We start from the raw sequence: 22750 nt of genomic DNA, 5'->3' as shown, positions 1-22750 counted from the left end.
CACAGGGCTGACTCACATTGACTCTTCAGGGCACAGCAGTCTGATAAAAATGTGAGAAAGCTTAAGAGCTAAAGGTTGCATACACTATGGGTTATTAAGTTAGAAGGGCTCACCAAAGATACTTTAAATATAATTCAAACAACATTTGGAAACAAAAAAGAACTGCCCCTTAAGTTTGTACCCAGGGTCTGCAGATCTTTATCACGACTTAGAGCTCTCTCAAATTCTTATTTCCTAGTAACTGTCTGGTAACATCAAGCACTCAAACAGTCCTCCTTTGGGTCAAAACATTATCCTCCGGGGTGAAGGTGCAAGCAAAAATCCTCTAAATACATCCACTCCCCAATCGAATACTACATTCCAACCACAAGCTGCATTTTTTTTTGACAAAGCTGTAGAGGAGCTATGTGAAAATGCTTAAAAGCGTGTATAATTTTCTGAACTCTTAACTATACCCACAATGTTCAGGGTAACCACAGTACATACAGCACACTTTGCCATGGCTACAATTCAATCTAAAATAGTGCAACTATTCAATGCATTACTTACTACTTCTTGATCTAAACGGGTAACCATCTCTTCCAGTTTCTGGTGACCTTTTTTCAGGTCTTCCTCTGTTCGTTTCAAGGCATTGAGCTCTGCCTGGGCACGATCCATTTCCTCCTTCATCCGCCATCTCAGTTTGTCACTGACTGCTGAGATGAGAGAGGCTCGGATAGTGTCCTCGCTGATTGTGCCATCCCTACTGGGACCTGCAGGAGAAAAAGGCAGAAACACTTGCTTATTTCCCAATCTCTTTCTATTCCTGTCACAAGAGCCATCACAAAACAGGACAAAATATGAGCCAACACTTTCAAAGTGTGAGGAAAGAAATATTTTATGTCACAACTTCATAAAACATAACATTTAAAATCTGAGTTGATTCAGAAATACTTGCCCTGCAAGAGATTACTATTAATCCATATTTACCCACTTTCTTGCCTTAACAGCCCAAACAATTAGCTATTTTCTCAATGAGGCAGAGGCTATATCCCTACAGATTACAGTTATTCCTAAATCTCCAACAAATGGAACAACAAATTTATACCAAGGTAAAACATCTGATTCAGGTCAAGTCTATTCTCAGGCTTTACTGCTAAGCTGAAGGAGGAAGGAAGCCACTCTAGAGGCCAGTAAGACTGAGAATGGGCAGTTTCCTTAAACTAATATACAGGTTAACATGGCTTCCCTTCTGTAAGACTTTACTCCTTCACCTTTTACGAAAAGAACAGGAAAGAGCAGATGTGCAAAAGAGAATGCCATCCAAACAATTAAACAGCTGATAAAATTCTGCTTATTCTCAGATTCTTTACTCTTCTGTCCCAAATGTACCTTCCTAATCAGTGTCTTATATAAAACTTACTCCTCAGATATTTTCTTCAAAAGGTCCTCCCTTTTAACATAAGTGTGGATACTCTTTATGACTGTCCATGTTCTTTAGTTAGGGTCCTAAATCAGCAAATGATAAATGGTATTTTGATTTTCAATTATGTTTGATGATGGAATACATGGGGGAATTATACTTACCTTTATTACTTACAATGAATAAAGAATGATTACAGATTAACAGAAAGTATCGCTTCCACTTTGAGCTGAAAACTGTTATCACCTTGACACTGAGTTCTGCTTACTAGGGGGAAAAAAACCCTTCAAGTCAGTTTGTAAAAATGTACCCAGAGTCTCACCACTCATGCTCCCATCCATTATAGGCTCCTTCCTGGTACCATGCAAAGTTGACTGTTTCTACAAGAAAACTGCACTGTCCAAACTACACTGCAACGAGCGCCACCTGTGCTCTTCAGCGTCCCATCTGATCTCAACTCTCACTATTCCATACACTGGTCTGGTCACTACTTTTTGTGGTTTTTGATTCGTAAAGTTGTTTTCTCCCAGAAGCTGGTCCATACCCAGGATACCCAGAGTGCTTTTCTGGGCTTTTGTAAATGACACTGGGAGACCTTGGAGTTCTCAGGTGTTACAGGTTTCAAAAAAAGAGTCTAAATCTAGAGTTTTGGTTTTTTCCCCTCTTTTTCTTGTTTCCACCACAGAAGAACTATGTTTTTTTTGACTTGGGTTCTACTAAAATGAGATGTCCTTCGTCCATCTGTCCTAAGGACACTGCTTGTACATGGTGAAAGGAAAAGCCCAATATCAGACTCTCCCCCTAAGAGTCTCCCTCTTTTCTGTTAGAAACCTGATGAGGAGAGCCCAAACAGTATCCATCCTCCAGTGTTTACGAGGAGGCAATTAATACTTCTGATTGATTGCTAAAATACAAATCCATATATTATATGTTTTTCAGAGTTCACTTTTGATTTTACAAAAATATGTCAGCTTATTATTTCGTATTTCTGAGAAGCAAAACTATTAACTTTCAGACAATGTGTGCTCTGGAATTCAGAGTTGTAAAGCCAGAGGGCAACCTGAGGTCTTGTTTTTCACATCCCTGGCCTCTCAACACCTGACTTTTCCAAAGTGTTCTCATCAATTTACCAGCTACTGCATCACCTCTGGGCTCATTCCACTCCCATTTTCCTTTTGTTTTCCTCTCTGACCACCTCTTTATTCACAACCTCCTGTACAGACACCGGGATGACTCTAGCAACCTCCCCAAATTCATCAATTCTTATCTCCACTCATTCCTTTTTGTACCTTCGACCTCCGTTTCTTCCACTCCTGGTCCCAGTATCTCCCCTCAGTCCCAACTCTTTGCCCATCTCTCTTAGTCCTGTATACAGGCTGCCTGCTATGGCAGCCTCTCTCTCATTCTGTCAGATCACCAGGACTTCTAATTCCAAAGGCCTCGCCTGCTATAACCTAACCCAAATCCTCAATCCTTTGGATTTCTTTCTTAAAGCCTTAAGCCCTCCTTTTACCTTGTCCCACAAGGGCAAAAAAAGTCCTCAGAACATCTTCAAAGATTGAAATGACCAGATGGAAGTCTTCCACTCTCTCCTCCCATTCTGCTTTGGAATAAGAATCCTAACCCTTTAATTACGTGCTTCACTCCTCACCATTCAAAAGTACTCGCCTCCCTTTCTCAACAAGACAACTTGCTTTTCCTCTCAGTATGATTTAAAGACTTAGCTGTTTTAGAGAAAACAGCTGTTTTATTCTCTGATATAAATCACACCAGTGTTTCCTTAGGTCAGTCTTCCAAGGCAATAGAAATAAAAATGAAAATAAACAAATGGGACCTAATCTAACTTACAAGCTTTTGCACAGCAAAGGAAACCATAAGCAAACTGAAAAGACAACCTACAGAATGGGAGAAAATATTTGCAAAAGATGTGACCAACAAGGGCTTAAAATTTCCAAAATATACAAACAACTCATATAACTCAACAACAAAAAAACAAACAACCCAATCAAAAATTGGGCAGAAGACCTACATAGACACGTCTCCAAAGAAGACATACACGTGGCCAACAGGCACATGAAAAGATGCTCAACATCGCTAATTATTGGAGAAATGCAAATCAAAACTACAATGAGGTATCATCGCCTCACACCAGTAAGAATAGCCATCATTGGGGCTTCCCTGGTGGTGCAGTGGTTGAGAGTCTGCCTGCAGATGCAGGGGACACGGGTTCGTGCCCTGTCCGGGAGGATCCCACATGCCGCGGAGCGGCTGGGCCCGTGAGCCATGGCCGCTGAGCCTGCACATCCAGAGCCTGTGCTCTGCAACGGGAGAGGCCGCAACAGTGAGAGGCCCGCGTACCGCAAAAAAAAAAAAAAAAAAAGAATAGCCATCATTAAAAAGTCTACAAATAACAAATGCTAGAGAGGGTGTGGAGGAAAGGGAACCCTTCCACACTGTTGGTGGGAATGTAAGTTGGTGTAGCCACTGTGGAAAATTATGGAGGTTCCTCAGAAAACTAAAAATAGAATTACCATATGATCCAGCAATCCTATTCCTGGGCATATATCCAGACAAAACCATAATTCAAAAACATAACATGCACCCCTATGTTCACAGCAGCACTATTTACAATAGCCAAGACATGGAAACAACCTAAATGTCTATCAACAGATGAATGGATAAAGAAGATGTGGTACAATATATACAACGGAATACTACTCAACCATAAAAAAACACAAAATAATGCCATTTACAGCAACATGGATGCAACTAGAGATTATTATACTAACTGAAGAGAAAGACAAATACCATATGATACCACTTGTATGTGGAATCTAAAATATGACACAAATGAACCTATCTATGAAACAGAAACAGAGCCAAGGGGGAGGGGAGTGGGAGAGGATAGGAGTGGGAGTTTGGGATTTTAGCAGATGCAAACTAGTATATATAGAATGGATAAACAAGGTCCTACTGTATAGCACAGGGAATTATATTCAATATCCTATAATAAACCATTATGGAAAAGAATATGAAAAAGAATATAACTGAGTCATTTTGTTTATTAACATTGTCAATCAACTATACTTCAATTAAAAAGACAAAAAAAATGACTTAGCTGTTTATTTGTACAGAATTTATGCCAAACCAAAATCTCTAGTTTCTTATATGACACTATTAAGTTCTAAGTGAGAGCAAAAAGGGGTAATTTCTACAAGTTTAGAATTTTGTGCCCAAAGGATGATTTACAAAATAATGACTAGTGGAGATGGTATCTCATTAAGTCCCCATTTTATGATAAAGATGCACTAACAATAGGAATTTAAAAACTTGTTTCTAAAAGAACTTTCTTATTATATCCTATATGAAATGGTTCCTGTGAGATATAACAAATCTTCTCCCAGAGATTGGGGAACCCAAATTATATGAATATGGTTAGGTATTCAAATGTGTGGTCAATCATATGCAGCAGTTTGTGTCCCATTTATCTGTGTAGAAGTTATCTGAGCTAATACAAGCTTCAGGGTCTTTTTATAACTAGTCTGGATTTTTCACACACAAACATATCAACAAACTTTGTTAAAATTACTACATTAAAATGAATCAAGGGACTTCCCTGGTGGTGCAGAGGTTAAGACTCCAAGCTCCCAATGCAGGGGGCCCGGGTTCAATCCCTGGTCAGGGAACTAGATCCCACATGCATACTGCAACTAAGAGTTCGCATGCCACAGCTAAGGAGCCAGCGAGCCACAACTAAGGAGCCTGCTGGCCACAAGTGAAGAGCATATGTGCCACAACTAAGACCCGGCACAACCAAATAAATAAATAAAATGAATCAAGTTATAATGATGTTGAATTTTCAAAAACCAATTTTAAAAAACACACTTAAATCCTGGAATTTACATTCTGTTTCTCTTATAAAATACGTTAAGGCAAAAGCTACAATACAGGGCCAAATGTGTCCTTCCAAACAAGTCTCCAGCTAAAGCCATTAACATTCAAAATGGGAATCAAGCTGAGGCAGCAGTCACCTGGTTTTCTATAAAGGTCACAGTTCAACCGAGGAGGCTAGAAATGCCAAGGTTAGACCTAGTCCTCTCCTCTATCACACATAGACCTTATTATACAGTATATTTGAACACTTTAAATCCATCTACTTTCTAAAAAGAAGAAACAAACTGTAATTAAGATCTGAAATGTGAATGCCAAGAGAAAAACCCAGATTAAAGTTCAAAATTGAATGAACCATGACACCTTTAAGAGACTGTTTATATAAACAACTAAGAAAAACGTTTGGTAGACGATTCTTATTCTTGATCACTCTTCAAACAAAAAAATCTTTCTTTTTTCCTCAAACGTCTTAAGAGAAATTTTAATATTCTTTATACCTGCTATAACAAGCCTTGGATTAATGAGTTGGTGGCAAACTGCCATACCTCAAGTCCCCACACATTGTTGACCTTTACTCATGCAGAGTCGGATTTCAGAAGTGCCCTTCTACAATTCCAGATTAGCAGCAATTGAAAAGGTTAACACAGATTTTGAGAAACAATCCTGAACGAAAACTTCATTTAAATGTCAGATAGAATCCAATCACTAAACTTAATCCTTAGGAAATAAGACGATTTTTCTACTATTAGGAAACCAATACTCTACTCAGTGGATCTGATAATTCAATGAATAATTTAGGCCAGTATCTTCAAAGTACACTGGTATACACTACCTGATTTTAAACCATCTTTAATAAAGATAATCAGTTTTATTTATCTCCTCAGTTTTATTTATCTCCTAACAGTGCTTAATGATGATCATTACTTCCTACAACTCAACAAGGAGCTCATTTATATTAGAGAAAGAATCCACGGTAACCCCAAAGAAAAATACAAAATAACTAAACAGTAACTTTTCTGATCTTACCTCTAACCAGCAAAGTGAATCACTTGCCCCCTCCCCCAGCATTTTTCCTTCCTGAAGTTACTTGCTCAAGACCCACATAATGATCTTTGGTCAGGCATTTGTGCTACAGAGCAAACTATGGAGCCTAAGCAATCTGAAGTGGAAGATTATTGACCCATCTACTGAGAAACTGGGTCAAGCCCATGTGGATCACTGGATCAAGCCCATATTATTTCCTTTTAGAATAAAAACAGAAAAACAGGTCAATCTCTGAAATAGGAGAAACATTTCAAACAACTATATGAGCAGAGTCATTCTGATTCGTGCTATTAAACACAAATCAGGCAAATTCATTAAGCTGCTTACAAAAGGCTTTTATTTATAGTCTATGGATATATAAGCTTCTAATACTACTGGCCAGGCTCTGGGCAGGCTCTGGAACTTCCCTCCAAAGAAATCAGGGGACCTCAATTTATCTTTTAAACACTATTAGAGCAGTACTCTTTATTTAAACTCTAGAAAGTTTCTATTACCACAATCAATGAGAAAAAGAAAAACATCAGCACGTTTACACTTCTTGAAAATAAACACACAGCACAAAGAAAGATTTAGATTAATTTATATAACAATTCAAATTTCAAAAGTGGAGGTTAAGTATAGACCTTATTAAAATAGATGCCAAAGTAGTAACTACTTCAAAAAAGAAATGGTGCTACAAAATCATTCAACTATCATAATCATGAAAGATGCTACTAGCAGGCTAAAGCACAAAGGCCAATTAATCTGAAGGACAGAGTCCATCCTTTAAAACAAGATGGGTCAGAATCAAAGTCATACCTTAAAATTATTTTGTGAACAAGAACAATTTAAGAATCTACCATGTTAAAGAACAAAACTAGAGGTATCATGCTCCCTGATTTCAAACTACACTACAGAGCTTTTCAGTAATCAAAACAGTATGGTACGGGCATAAAAACAGACACATAGATCAACTGGACAGAACAGAGAGCCCAGAAATAAACCCACACTTATATGGTCAATTAATCTATGATAAAGAAGGCAAGAATACAGAACGGGGAAAAGACAGCCTCTTCAATAAATGGTTTTGGGAAAACTGGACAGCTGCATGCAAAAGAAACTGGACTTTCTCACACTATATACAAAAATAAACTCAGAATGGGTTAAAATTAAATGTAAGACCTGAAACCATAAGACTCTTAGAAGAAGACCATAGGCAGTACTAGGGATATAATGTACAACACGATTAATACAATTAACACTGCTATATTTTATTTATTTTTGTTTATTTATTTATGGCTACCTTGGGTTTTCACTGCTGCACACGGGCTTAGTTGTGGCAAGCAGGGGCTAATCTTCATTGCAGTGCGTGGGCTTCTCATTGCAGTGGCTTCTCTTGTTGCGGAGCACTAGGAGCACAGGCTTCAGTAGTTGTGGCACGCAGCTCAGTAGTTGTGGTGCACGGGTTTAGCTGTTCTGCGGCATGTGGGATCTTCCTGGACTAGAGATCGAACCCGTGTCCCCTGCACTGGCAGGTGGATTCTTAACCACTGCATCACCAGGGAAGTCCCTCATGAAACACTTTTATGTTAAGAGTAAATCCTAAAGAGTTCTCATCACAAAGAAAAAATATGTATTTTTTTGTATCTATAGGAGATAACAGATGTTCACTAAACTTACTGTGGTAATCATTTCATGTTGTATGTAAGTCAAATCATTATGCTGTACACCTTAAACTTATACAGTGCTGTAAGTCAATTATATCTCAATACAGCTGTAAGAAAAAAAAAGAAAACATGGGGAGTACTCTGACATTGGTCTTAATATTTTTTTGGATATGTCTCTTCAGGCAAGGGAAACAAAAGCAAAAAAAAACTGCAAAAAACAAAACAAACAAAAAAACCAAATAGGAGACTACATCAAACTAAAAAAAAGCTTTTGACCAGCAAAGGAAACTATCAACAAAATGAAAACGCAGCCTACTGAATGGGAGAAGATAGCTGCAAAAAATATCCCATAAGGGGTTAATATCCAAAATATACAAAGGACTCATACAACTCAACATCAAAAAACCAAACGGCCTGATTAAAAAATGGGCAGAGAGGGGCTTCCCTGGTAGTGCAGTGGTTGAGAATCCACCTGCCAATGTAGGGGACACGGGTTCGTGCCCCGGTCCGGGAAGATCCCACATGGCGTGGAGCGGCTGGGCCCATGAGCCATGGCCATTAAGCCTGCACGTCCAGAGCCTGTGCTCCGCAATGGGAGAGGCCACAACAGTGAGAGGCCTGAGTACCACAAAAAAAAAAAAAAAAAAAAAAAAAAAAAAAAAAAGGGCAGAGAACCTGAATAGTTTTCCAAAGAAGGCATACAGATAGCCAACAGGCACATGAAAAGATGCTCAACATCGCTAATCATCAGGGAAATGCAATCAAGACCACAATGAGATATCACCTCACACCTGTCAGAATGGCTATTATCAAAAAGAAAACAGGCTTCCCTGGTGGCACAGTGGTTGAGAGTCCGCCTGCCGATGCAGGGGACACGGGTTTGTGCCCTGGTCCGGGAAGATCCCACATGCTGCGGAGCGGCTAGGCCCGTGAGCCATGGCCACTGAGCCTGTGTGTCCAGAGCCTGTGCTCGGCAACAGGAGAGGCCAAGACAGTGAGAGGCCCGCATACTGCAAAAAAAACCCCAAACAAAACAAAACAAAAAAACCAACAAATAACAAGTGTTGGTGAGGATGTGGAGAAAAGGGAACCCGTGTACACTGCTAGTAGGAATGCAAATTGGTACAGCCACTATGGAAAACAGTATGGAGGTTCCTTAAAAAATTAAAAATAGGGCTTCCCTGGTGGCGCAGTGGTTGAGAGTCTGCCTGCCGATGCAGGGGACACGGGTTCGTGACCCGGTCTGGGAGGATCCCACATGCCGCGGAGCGGCTGGGCCCGTGAGCCATGGCCGCTGAGCCTGCATGTCCGGAGCCTGTGTTCTGTAACGGGAGAGGCCACGGCAGTGAGAGGCCCGCGTACCGCAAAAAAAAAAAAAAAAAAAAAAAGTTAAAAATTAAACTACCATATGACCCAGCAATTCCACTTCTGGGTACTTTTCTGAAGAAAACAAAAACAGTCATTCAAAAAGATATATGCACCCCTGTGTATTGAAGCATTATTTACAATAGCCAAGATGTGGAAGGAAGCAACCTAAGTGTCCATCCATAGGTGAATGGATACCTCTCCTCAGCGTGTGTGACCACATCCTCTGTCCCCACATTGGTCCGAGCCACTGTCTCAGACCCGGATTCTTGCAGTGGCCTCCTCGGGGTGGGGAGCTCTGCTGCCACCCTTCCCTCCCGGGGTCTGGCACAGAGGCATCTGTTATAATAGCAAAATCAGATCAGATCACTCCTCTGCTCAAAGCCTGCCCGTGGCTTCGCAGCTCATGTAGAGGAAAAGCCACAGGCCTCCCCCTGACCCACAAGGGCTTACTTGAGCCAGTTCTATTTCCTCTCCGACCCCATCTCTCTGTGCACCCCTTGCTCACACCACTGGCCTCTTTGCAGTTCCTTGAACCATAAACATACTCCCACCTCAAAGTATAAGGCACAGAAGCCTTTTTCCAGTCTTGGAGAGAACTCTTCAGGCAGAGGCAACAACAGTGAACAGATCTCCAGGTCACCATCCAAGCGAGCAGAGCGTGGATGGGGCTAAAACAGCAAACCAGTGTGTTTGGGGCTCAAGGAGTGGCAGGAGGCCAATGGTGTGAGCAAGGTGGATAGAGAGGAGGTGAGAACAGAATGCAGTCCTCATCCTCCAGGTCTTCCTGTGCCCCTCTTTCGTCTGAATGTTCCTAGGTAGCATTTATCTCCATCTGGTGCATTGTATACTATGCTATAAGTTTGTTTTCTGTCATCCCCCATTGAAATGTAAACTCCATGAAGGCAGGAAGTTACTTTGTGTTGTTCTTACTCCTGGCATGTAGTAAGCACTCAGTAAATATATGTTGAATGACTAAATGAATAAACAAATAACTAAGAAAAAAATAGATGAATGGATAAAGAAAATGTGGTATGGGCTTCCCTGGTGGCACAGTGGTTAAGAATCTGCCTGCCAATGCAGGGGACACGGGTTCGAGCCCTGGCCCAGGAAGATCCCACACGTGGCAGAACGACTAAGCCAGTGTGCCACAACTACCGAGCCTGCACTCTAGAGCCCATGAGCGACAACTACTGAGCCCACGTGCCTAGAGCCCATGCTCCGCAACAAGAGAAGCCACCACGATGAGAAGCCTGAGCACCACAATGAAGAGTAGCCCCCGCTCGCCACAGCTAGAGAAAGCCCGTGCGCAGCAACAAAGACCCAACGCAGCCTTATATAAATAAATAAATTAATTTTAAAAAAAAGGAAATGTGGTATGTATTTGTGTGTATGCATGTGTGTGTGATGTACTGATGGTACATCGTCCGATGAACTTCATAAAGGAGCCAATTTGTCCACTGACTTTCTTCACACGTATATTCATAACATGTAGAGGTTTCGTTGAGTGGGACCACACTTTTTTGGGTACCATACTGGGCCACACTCTAGTAACATTCTTGAACATTTACTTGATAAATTTTTTTAAAAAGATTTATTTATTTAATTTTTGGCTGTGCTGGATGTTAGCTGTGGCATGCGGGATCTTTGCTGCAGCGCATGGGCTTCTCTCCAGTTGTGGCACACGGGTTTTCTCTTCTTTAGTTGTGGTGCGCAGACTCCAGGGCGCCGGGGCTCTGTAGTTGTGGTGCCCAGGTTCCAGAGAGTGTGGACTCTAGAGTTTGCAGCACGTGGGCTCTAGTTGAGGCGCCCAAGCTCAGTAGTTGTGACATGCAGGCTTAGTTGCCCTGCAGCATGTGGGATCTTAGTTCCTTGACCAGGGATTGATCCTGCATCCCCTGCATTTGCAAGGCAGATTCTTTATCACTGGACCACCAGGGAAGTCCCGATAAATCTTTTTTTTTTTTTTTTTTTTTTTTTTTGCTGTATGCGGGCCTCTCACTGCTGTGGCCTCTCCCGTTGCGGAGCACAGGCTCCGGACGCGCAGGCTCAGCGGCCATGGCTCACGGGCCTAGCTGCTCCGCGGCATGTGGGATCCTCCCGGACCAGGGCACGAACCCGTGACCCCTGCATCGGCAGGCGGACTCTCAACCACTGCGCCACCAGGGAAGCCCCCGATAAATCTTAAATCTTTCTTAATTTGGATTAAAATATCAAACAACTTCATCACTCCCAGATCACTGCCACCTGGGTACACCACCACCACATCAGTGTCTGACAGAGTGCTATGCATGAATCAAGGTGGAGTGACTGGTCCCTCATGCCACTCTTCCCTATCCAATAGAGTTTGGAATTCTCCATGGGAATGCCCAGCTGGGGAACCAAAGCTTTTCTTGAATGCCCATTTTTCAGCCCTGAAAACATACAGATGACCAATATCCATACCTGCTTCTGCTGTATTCTGGCATGTGCTATTAAGAAAACAAACAAGTATTAATGTTGTCTCCTAAACTTATTCTTTGTAACTTGGTGGCGGTCAAGTAGTTTTAAACCTTTAAAATCAGAGTTCAAGTTCTCTTATAGTTTTGGCAATGCCAACTTGGTAAAGGTTATATGCCAGTCCTAACAAAAATGTTTTACTCTTAAGAAACATAAATGAATCTGAAGAAACAGAAACTTAAATTTTTAAGTTTTTTAGATATCAAGAAAAGTTTACCTTCCTTCTCATGCTTTTGTTGATATATAATGCCTGCAATGGGCAGAAAATCTAGGGAAAACTGTCCAAATTCCACATCTTTTCCCACTGATCTTCTAGTAGAAAATGTTTTTGCTAGTCACTGGCAAAGATGATATACAAAAAATACACCTGGGACTTCCCTGGTGGCACAGTGGTTAAGAATCCACCTGCCAATGCAGGGGACATGGGGTGTTCCATCCCTGGTCCGGGAAGATCCCACATGGCACGGAACAACTAAGCCTGTGCACCACAACTACTGACCCTGCGCTCTAGAGCCCGAGTGCCACAACTACTTGAGCCCACACACTGCAACTACTGAAGCCCACGCACTCTAGGGCCTGCGTGCCGCAACTACTGAGCCCGTGTGCTGCAACTACTGAAACTTGTGCACTTAGAGCCCATGCTCCGCAACAAGAGAAGCCACCACAATGAGAAGCCCGAGCACCACAACAAAGAGTAGCCCCTGCTTGCTACAACTAGAGAAAGCCCACGTGAAGCAACAAAGACCCAACGCAGCCAAAAAAACAAAACAAAAAGAACACCTGGTCTTACAGTAACTTCAACGAAGATTTTAAGTTATAGATCACAACTTTTTCCTCATTAAATAATACAAATGAATTAAAATATCACTGCAATTGCCCAGACCTGATGGAAAAGCACCACCAACAGGTTTTTCACTATTCAATAGCTGCCTTCACTGCTTAGTCAATGCCCTCAGTGAGCACCAATCTCATGAAGGTGGTTTTAAAAGTCAGGTTAGGCAGGAAGCTGTCTGCCAGCTAACAAAAAAGCTGTAAAAAGAGATGACAAAACAAATTCTCTGATTTTCTTTTAAAGGTGGTTGTTCAAAATCTACATGTAATGGAGTCAGAAAGAGCTGTTTTAAGTCCCAAGATCTGCATCAATCCTCAGTCTTCTGCAATATTTCAGAAGAGACTGCTATTAAGAATGTAATCTCTATTACTTCTTTTTTTTTTTTTTCCCAACCTCACTGCATAGCATGTGAAATCTTGGGATCTTAGTTCCCCGACCAGGGATCGAACCCTCGCCCCCTGCAGTGGAAGTGCGGAGTCTTAACCACTGGACCGCCAGGGAAGTTGCCTCTATTACTTCACTTTAAGTGGTTCTTTTACTTCAATATTGTTGGAGATGGTTAAAAATCAACACTTGCACAGGCATCCACATCAATAATAAGACATGAGTTAATTAATGATGCTGTGAAACAGGTGTTTGTTTTACATCATAAAATCAAAATCTTTAAAGTGAAACTATCAAGTTCCACAAAGGATAAATAACCACTTTCATTCTTTCTCATGCCCTTAGTAGCACAGAGAATAATAGCACAAATCCTGATGGCCATTGACAGACTGAGAAAATGTTGACTATTTGTGAACTCTAATATTCAGATGATACTTTTACGTTTCTGCTTTCCTTTATGACAATTTTGAAGTTCAACAGTGTTTTGCACAATGTACTACTAAAATATGAAAAAAGTCAAGTAGGCAAGCAATAAATGGTAGAAAAACAACATACATTGAAAAGATATCCTAGATTATCATAAAATGATAATTTGTCTCTAGCCTTTCTAAGAAAGTACTCTTAAAAGTACAATAAAATATTAATTGCTTTGATTCTTGTTCTAAAAACAAACATTAGGGGCTTCCCTGGTGGCACAGTGGTTGAGAATCTGCCTGCCAATGCAGGGGACACGGGTTCGTGCCCCGGTCTGGGAAGATCCTACATGCCGTGGAGCGGCTGGGCCCGTGAGTCATGTCCACTGAGCCTGTGTGTCCAGACCCTGTGCCCTGCAACGGGAGAGGCCACAACAGTGAGAGGCCCGTGTACCACGAAAAAACCAAAACAAACAAACAAAAAAACATTAGATTTGATTTAAAATGTACCATTTTCGGGCTTCCCTGGTGGCGCAGTGGTTGAGGGTCCGCCTGCCGATGCAGGGGACGTGGGTTCGTGCCCCGGTCTGGGAGGATCCCATGTGCCGCGGAGCGGCTGGGCCTGTGAGCCATGGCCGGTGAGCCTGTGCATCCGGAGCCTGTGCTCCACAGCGGGAGAGGCCACAACAGTGAGAGGCCCGCGTAAGACAAACCACCACCCCCACCAAAAAAATAAAATAAAATAAAATGTACCATTTTCCCCATATTCCTGTTTTTTTGATGTATGGATATCATCTATTCTAAGTTATAAAATGCTTCATACCTATTGTAGTGAAATGAGTTAACATAAAAAAGATCTTTAGGAGCTGAGGTTCTCTACAAATCAAATACTATCATCTCAGTGAGAAACAGGGTAACAAATAGCACTATTCCTATTTTACTGATGATGCCTGAGCCATAATGGAGAGCTTAACAAGATTTAGTATGTTTTGCTTGTGGATTAATGATCTCCCATCATCAGGTTTCTAACTCAAGCATTTAAATTACATTGTTAAAAAAAGAGCTATATTACAGAAGGATGAGAACATTTTTAAAAAACAAAACCACTGCCACTAGAATCTCAATAACTAGAACATATCAATGACAAAAACAGCTGAAGAAAATGCTCTTTTTGGGGGAAGGGGAGATATTTACAGCAGATCTCAGGATGCTTACAATTGATCAGAAAATGTAACAGAAAAGTAAACTTCACAAGATTCTACATTCAGACACTCAGTAAAATATTCAGATGAACTACTATATATCAAGCACTGTTCTAGATGTTGGGCATGTGTGTATATGTGTGTGGGGTTGGTGATGGGAGTAGATTGGTCAGGGTAGGCCTGACTGCTCCACACAAAGGAAACAGGTAGTGGATGAATCCTAAAACAGAAGAGTAGTAGGAGATGAGTTCAGAGAGGTAACAGGGGGAGGAAAGCAGGATCACAAAGGGCCTTCTAAGCCTCAGAAATTTGGATTGAACGCTGAGTGAAATGGGAAGACGCTGGAAGGTTCTGAGTAGAGGAGTGACATTATTTATCTTTTAAAAGGATCATTCTGGCTGCCGTGTTAAAAACAGATGTAGGGACTAAGGAAAGAAGAAGGCTTTTTAGGAGGCTTTTGAAGTAAATTAGATGAAAGATAATGGTGACTTGGATCAGCACTGGATGTGATCAGATTCTAGATGTATTTTGAAGATAATTGGTTCTTGATGAAGAATCAAGGATGACACCAAAGTTAGAGTATTGAATAGGTATCACTGGAGGTGGGAAAGCATCATAGAAAGATTGAGAGTTTAATTTTGGTCACACTGAGTTTGAAATGTCTATTAAATATCCAAATGGAGATATTGAGAAGGGAGCTGGATATAAGAATCTGGAATTCTGGAGAGTAGTGTTAAGTTGGAAACAAATTTGGGAAGTGTGGACACAGAAATGGTATTTAAAGCTATGAGATTGGTAGAGATCACCAGGAGAGTGAGTATAGAGAATGCCAAGGACTGAGCCAGGGTGCATTCCAATATTAAGAAAAGGAGGGAGTTATAAAGGAGACTAAGCATGAGTACCAGTGAGATGGGAGGAAAAACAAGTGAGTCTGGGGTCTTAGAAAGCAAGCGAGGAAAGTGTATCAAGGAGATACAACTGTGTCAAATACTGCTGACAGGCCAAGTCAGTGGAGACTACTTAATTGGCCATTGGATTTAACATCATAAAGGTCAATGGTGACCTTGAGAGAAGCAGCTTTAGTGGAAGGACATGAGGGAAATCTCACATGGAGTGGTTCAAGAGTGAAAGGAAGAAGAGGGATTGAAGGTAATGAGTATGGATAATTATTTCAAGGAATTTTGCTGTAAAGGGGAATGAAGAAATGGAATACTGGTGGCAGGGAAAGGGAAACCAAGAGGAGGATTTTTAAAGGTTTTTAGGGCATATTTTTGGATGCTGCTGAGAGCAACCCAGTAGAGAACAAAAATTGATGATAAGAGGGGAAACTGCTGAAATGATGTCCCTGAGTAAATTAGAGAGGATAAAACCTAGTGGGTAGAAATAATGATCTGTGGTAACAGGGAGAAGGCAGATATGGTAGGGGCAGATAGTAATGTAGAGGGGTGGGGGGTCTGTAGAAGTTCTTGTATTGCTTTCATTTTCTCAACCGAAGAAAATTATATTTCAGGTAACTCTACTCATAAGCAACATAAAAAACCAAGAACTACTGGTCTGCAATAATTTGTCTTACTTGATCCATTCATATTTCCCAATGGTGCTTTCTTCTAAAGATCCTCATCTGTTTTTACATATAAACAGGCTAGGAAAACCTAAGTATCTGTTAATAGTTCAACACACATTAACGTTCACCAATAAATATGTGAAACACAGGCAAGAGTGATAAGAGTCAATCAAATTTACTTTTCTTCCCTGGTAGAAGGCTCATTTATATGATGATAAATCATTTCAAGTCTTACAGTACAGGACACTGATCATTAAGAGTTTTTGCTCTAAAAAGAAAGAGTATTCTAACATTTCACATGTAAAAGTGAAGTGGGGGGAGGTGTGATAAAATTGATGATATTTAAGGGTACAAATTTATAACGAGTAGTAAGCAAGCCACAGAGATCTAATGTGCAGTATAATGGATATAGACAATAATACTGTATGATAATTATGTAATGTAATAAACACCGCTATAATGCAATCATATTACAATATATAAATCTATCAAAGTAACACACTGTACTCCTTAAACTTACACAATGTTACATATCAAACTTATTCAATAAAAAACAAAAGTGAAATGCATTTTTCACAACAGGAGACTCTGACTTTCCTTATGTGGAGAAATACAGTTTTGAATGGTACTTACCAACAGTGGTCACAGGAGGCTGGGAAGGGTACTGGGAACTTGTTGTGGCAGGATACTGACTGCCAGGTGGGTAAGGACAGCCTGGGTAACCACTAAAGAAAAGAACATAAAACATTAAATGTTAAGATGACCCAACTCTACAGTATCTTTAAGAACCCCATTCAGGGGACATCCCTGGCAGTCCAGTGGTTAAGACTTCACCTTCCAATGCAGGGAGTGTGGGTTCAATCCCTGGTCGGAGAGCTAAGATTCCACACGCCTTGCAGCCAAAAACCCAAAAAACATTAAAAAAAAAACCCAGAAGCAATACCGTAACAAATTCAATAAAGACTTAAAACAAACAAAAATCCCCACCCCATTCAGAAAACTAAGCTTGATATTTCATTGTCTTACCAGTTAATGACTTTACAGTTTTAGAGCTACAGGTGTCTATTCAAGCAAAGCTGTACAAAAATTCCATTAATGACACTGGATTTACTCTTAAAGTAAATGATTAAAATACTCTTGCTTGGTCCTGTTTTTTTTTTTTTTTTTTTTTTTGCTGCAGCATGCAGGATCTTAGTTCCCTGACCACCAGGGATCAGATCCGTGCCCTCTACAGTGGAATCACAGAGTCTTAAACACTGGACCACCAGGGAAGTCCCTTGGCCCTGGTTATTTGAGGGTCACTTTCACAGTAGCAGAAGGCAACTCGAATTTTTCTAAGGGCAGTCCAACAGTATCAGAACTGAGAGCAACAAATATTTTGTGAGAACTTTTCCATTCTGATTTCCTAGTATACAGGGAAATAATATTATTTAATTTTTACCTGTGGTTCATTGATAACCTTTTTGAATGTGTGAACTGAAAATACTCCTCTTGAGATAAAGTTTTAAAAGCTTCCTCTTCGCTCTAAGGAAGGTTTGTGTCATTCCTGTATTCACATCAGAGTTGGAAGAAACTTTCCTTAGAAGTACTGTCCTCCAATCCCCTATCCAACATTGTTTCATAAATATCGTTTACAATATCCCTGACAAATGGTCATCTTTCTCTACTGAACACTAACTCATTTTGACACAGTAACCTCTAATTAATGGTCCTAAATTTGCACTCTGGAAGATCACGTGCATATCTGAAAACTTCTAACATTTTCCCCTCAGTCTTCTCTTCTTTAGGTGAAATATTTTTAATTCCTTCAACCATTCTTCACAGCTTTGATTTTCAGATCTAATCACTTTCCTCTGAATGATCACTAATTTGGCAGTGTTTCCCTTATACTGGAGAAGAAAAGGAACAGGATGATTACTATAGCTACCTGTTAGTTGAACAATCAATTTTGATGAATCCTATTTTATCTACAATTGTCAGATCTATGACATTTGCAATTCTGATTAACATGCCTTCTGTGAGTCCATTAAAATTACTGACTAAAAAGACCCAGCCCAGAGTCCCGGAGCAAGAGCTCTTAGTTCATAGTCAGTAATCCTTTTATAGGGCAATGGCTCAAAGATTCTCTCCTATGTGTACTACGAGTTCACACTTTATAACTTGTCACCAACAAAAAAATTTTGTGTATAACTTGTTGAGGATTCAATGTAATCATGATACTCTCTTATCAATTAGTATAAAAGTAAAATCAAAAAAGAAAAAGGTTAAACATTTCTGTTCCCAGTAGACACATGCTGAATGCTATTGCACAGTACTTTTGTTCTAGTCTCTCTAGTAATCCATGCTGCAAGGAAACAATGTCAATCTTATTCAAATTTCTGAATCTACTTTTTTGAACACTGGAATAAATTTGCTTTTTCTGGAGTTCCTCCCATTTTGCATACTTTTTCAAGGACAATCTGTGATTTTATTGCTGAATTTTTCAGTAAGTGGTATAAAACTCTTCTAGGCCTACAGATATTAACTTCAGAGAACTCCCTGTCTCTATTTAGTTTGCTTAATTTCTCCTTCGTAGTTATTCTCTATGTTCAGGGTTAACAACTTTTCTTGAGTAAAAAAATAATTTAGCAGTACTATTTTCCATCTTTGTACATTATTAAACAATTTGCCCTATGTAGGAAATCTTTTTCAGATTTTTAAGAGCCCTTTTGGACTAAGTGTACTTAAAAAGAATTTTCCAGCACTCTTACATTCCTTTTTCTTTATGTGTCCCTTCAAAATTTACTATTTATTCTATTTAAAGCACTGTTTTCAAGTGCTTGAGGCAGAAGCTAAAAGTATGAATCCATCGCTTCCTCAAGATACTAATAATCAAAATAGGGCAAGATCCCTGTAAACAATCCTGATAGGATAAAGAAAACAATAAATGCTAAACAAAAGTTCAGGAAATGTATACAGTTGATCCTTGAACAACATGGGTTTGAACTATGCTGGTTCACTTATACGCAGATTTTTTTCACTAAATACATATTAGACTACTATACAAGCCACAGTGGGTTGAATCCGAGGATGTGAAACCTCAGATATGACAGAGAGGCCCGACTATAAAGTTATACTTGGATTTTCAATTGCAAGGAGGGTCGACACCCCTAGCCCCCTGACCTCCCCCTGATGTTCAAGAGTCAACTGTAGTGGAAAATCAATACCAGCTAGCGGAGATCAGAGAAGGTTTGGGGAGATCTGTAATACCTATGAAAGTTGCACCTTTATTAAAACTCTTCAGGGGCTTCCCTGGTGGTGCAGTGGTTAGGAATCCGCCTGCCAATGCAAGGGACACGGGTTCGAGCCCTGCTCCGGGAGGATCCCACATGCCGCGGAGCAGCTAAGCCCTTGCGTCACAGCTGCTGGGCCTGCGCTCTGGAGCCCACAAACCACAACCACTGAAGCCCGCGCGCCTAGAGACCGTGCTCCGCGACAAAAGAGGCCGCCACAATGAGAAGCCTGCACACCGCAAAGAAGAGGAGACCCCGCTCTCCGCAACTAGAGAAAGCCCACGCGCAGCAGCGAAGACCCAACACAGACAAAAATATTTTTTAAAAAAACAAAATTCTTCAGTCCTCCTACTCATAACCCTATATTCTCCAGCCATATTAGAGTGTTTCCTTATTCTTTCCTGGGATTTTTTTTGGCTTTCACACCTTTGATTACACAAAATTGAGTGGGCTGAACTTAATAACCAGTAAGTTTCCTCTGATATAAAATGTTATTACTGTTTGCTGCTCCCTCCACCTCTAAATACTTACTTTTCTTTTAAACCAGTTCCTTCATTTATGAAGCTATCTCTAGGCTCCCACCTCCAAATCAGATGTGACCTCTCCTTTAAAGCTGTTTATCACAGCACTTAACATTTTCTGTCTTTTCTGATATCAGAAACTGTTTTCTAATAATACATGCTTGCTAGTACATATACCAAAACCGGAACAGCTATCCTTGACATACTTTTTAGTTTCCTTGTATACATGCTGCAAGGTGCTAAATAAAACTTTCAAAAGATCTTAAAATTTTAAAGAGACCTTAGAGATCATCTAGGCCAACTTCCCACAGCAAGAATATTCTCATATTCACTGTTGTAAAATAAAGATTCTTAAATCACTGATTTACTAATTCTCCTTTAGGATAAAGCGAGAAGAGGAAGAGGTTCTGAGGCTCTTCTGCCAAGACCTCGCATATGCAGACAGATACAGACAGTAATGTGAGTAGTTACCCTTAACAACTCAATAGCCTGTCATGAGATTAAAAGTTACATTTCAAAAAAAAAACCCCAAAACAAAACACATCAAATCTTTGAAAAATAGCTACCTCAAAAAGGAACTTCTGGGCTTCCCTGGTGGTGCAGTGGTTAAGAATCCGCCTGCCAACGCAGGGGACATGGTTCGAGCCCTGGTCCGGGAAGATCCCACATGCCGCGGAGCAACTAAGCCCGTGCGCCACAACTACTGAAGCCCACGCGCCTAGAGCCCGAGCTCCGCAATAAGGGAAGCCACCGCGGTAAGAAGCCCGTGCACCATAATGAAGAGTAAGTAGCCCCTGCTCGCCTCAACTGGAGAAAGCCCGCACGCAGCAACAAAAACCCAACGCAGCCAAATAAAAAAAAAAGAATAAATAAGATAATTTTTTTTAAAAAAGGAACTTCTTACAAATAACCTCACAAGACACTTTTAAGGTTATGTAAGATGAGTAAGAGTTACATTTCTGTCAATATTTTCAGCCTTCATTTTTATCTACAAGTTTCTCTGAAGTTTCATTGTTCAGAAGTCCATTTCCTTATTGTGCTTCTAATAACCATTCCCTATATGCCCAAAGTTCCTTCTTACTAGCAACTGTTCATTATAAAGGCTTGTAATTTCAAGGCTTCAGACAGAATTCCATTTCTAAAACTTAATCAGAAAATTAAAGGCCTCAAGAAATCTAAAACTTACAATTTGTTTATATATAACAATCATAGGAATCTTTCTCTCTTGTCTCTGACAGATGTTATCTAGTCTGCTTACCCAGATAAATGTGACAGAATACTTACTACCTTATAAAGCTAGTTCTTAAAATTAAGAAAGGCCCCCAAATAAATGTTTGCTAAATTTAACTTATAAGATCCTGCATATTATATATGTATATACATATATTTATATATGGCAGGTGTTCCGGAATTCTAGCTGCATTTATCTGTGAGGTTCTATGAAGCTAAGAAGAGTTAGCAGAGTTAAAATTTTTTTGTTAATTCTTGTTAATTTTGAGTAGCTGGAAAATTTCATCCAGGCACCAAGTATATGCCCATCTTGCATTCTAAGTTAGCCCCAAGACCACCTTTGGAAAGTACTCCTAGATTACCCCTGGAACAGGTGCACATTTAAAACATGGATTAATAATTACTTCTTATTGATTTTTCTAGTATGTATTATTCATAGACTGATTTCACTGTTAATTTAATTTACCTGTTATGTTATTAACATATGGATAATAAAGGTTGGTAGTACGTGTAGTCTATGAACTGAATAAATAAATATGGGGACAAGACTGACCCCATCATATGCACCATTAATTCATTCCCTGTAGTTTACAGAAAAGGTCAGTTTTTTAAAAAGGATATTAAAATATTTTTCTCCATGGCTGAAGTCATCATAATTAGTATTCTATTTATCTTTCAGCCATTTACACTGGATATACAGAGTTCTTAAAAGGAAAGAAACAAGGATTTCAAGGTACAAAACTAATCAAGATTATTGTCATTTCCCCACCCCTTTCCTCTCTGTAAATAGAATGGAGCTGCATTTCTCTAAATGGAAAAAACTCCTCTTGAACTATGTATATACCATAAATTTCAGCAATAAACTGAGTTCTACCTTCCATTAAATTGCAACTAATTTCACTTTAATGCCCTAGTTAGCACACATTATTTTTATTCTAGATCTAACAGAATTTCTAATACAATTATTCAAAAGATAATTTTTCATTACCTGGGATTGGGAGGGTATCCGGATGGGTATGCAGAAATTCCACTTGGCATGCCTGGCATGTAGGAAGCTAAAAATAATTTTTAATATTTTAAAATAGTATGCATAGTCCTGGATATATAGGGTATCAAATAAGACACACATCACCATCAAACCACAGCAAAATTTCATAGTTAAATAATTCAAATCTCAGCACCAAAACAAAACACTCCAGTCATATTAGTTCTTCACTGAAACTAATAAATATCTTCAAATCACATAACTCTAAAAGCATTAAACATGACAATTCCAACAAGGATTAACTGGCGAACAGGTCAACCTGGTCAGCTCTTCAAGCTCTCAACGAGTCTATAACCTGAGACAGGAGCCAATTCAGTTTGGAATTTAGAGGAAGGTAATTGTGCCCTCCTCTGGTCCAAGGTCAGCTTCTTAGAAAGTGACCTCTTTATTATATCTAAGATATCTTTTGATATTTCTTGCAAGATTATGTTGACCGATTA

General features: G+C 39.9%; 1 protein-coding gene across 5 annotated transcripts in view; it reads right to left on the bottom strand.

The window, feature by feature from the left end:
* TSG101 (tumor susceptibility 101) overlaps positions 1-22750 on the bottom strand; it is a 51907-nt gene that overhangs the window by 3265 nt on the left and 25892 nt on the right. For all 5 annotated transcript variants that reach the window (XR_010841349.1, XR_010841348.1, XR_010841350.1 and 2 more), the window contains 3 exons: positions 22254-22320; positions 16876-16967; positions 550-752 (listed from right to left, as the gene is read on the bottom strand). Coding sequence is in view for 2 of the 5 variants with exons in the window: in XM_059068871.2 (XP_058924854.1) it covers positions 550-752; positions 16876-16967; positions 22254-22320 (362 nt within the window). In the remaining 3 variants the exon portion in view is untranslated. The remainder of the gene's footprint in view (positions 1-549; positions 753-16875; positions 16968-22253; positions 22321-22750) is intronic.

This window comes from Kogia breviceps, chromosome 7, assembly GCF_026419965.1.
Source record: "Kogia breviceps isolate mKogBre1 chromosome 7, mKogBre1 haplotype 1, whole genome shotgun sequence".
Lineage (NCBI taxonomy): Eukaryota > Metazoa > Chordata > Mammalia > Artiodactyla > Physeteridae > Kogia > Kogia breviceps.
Note: the sequence above shows the minus strand (reverse complement) of the source record. Positions and strands in the feature narration are given on the sequence as shown.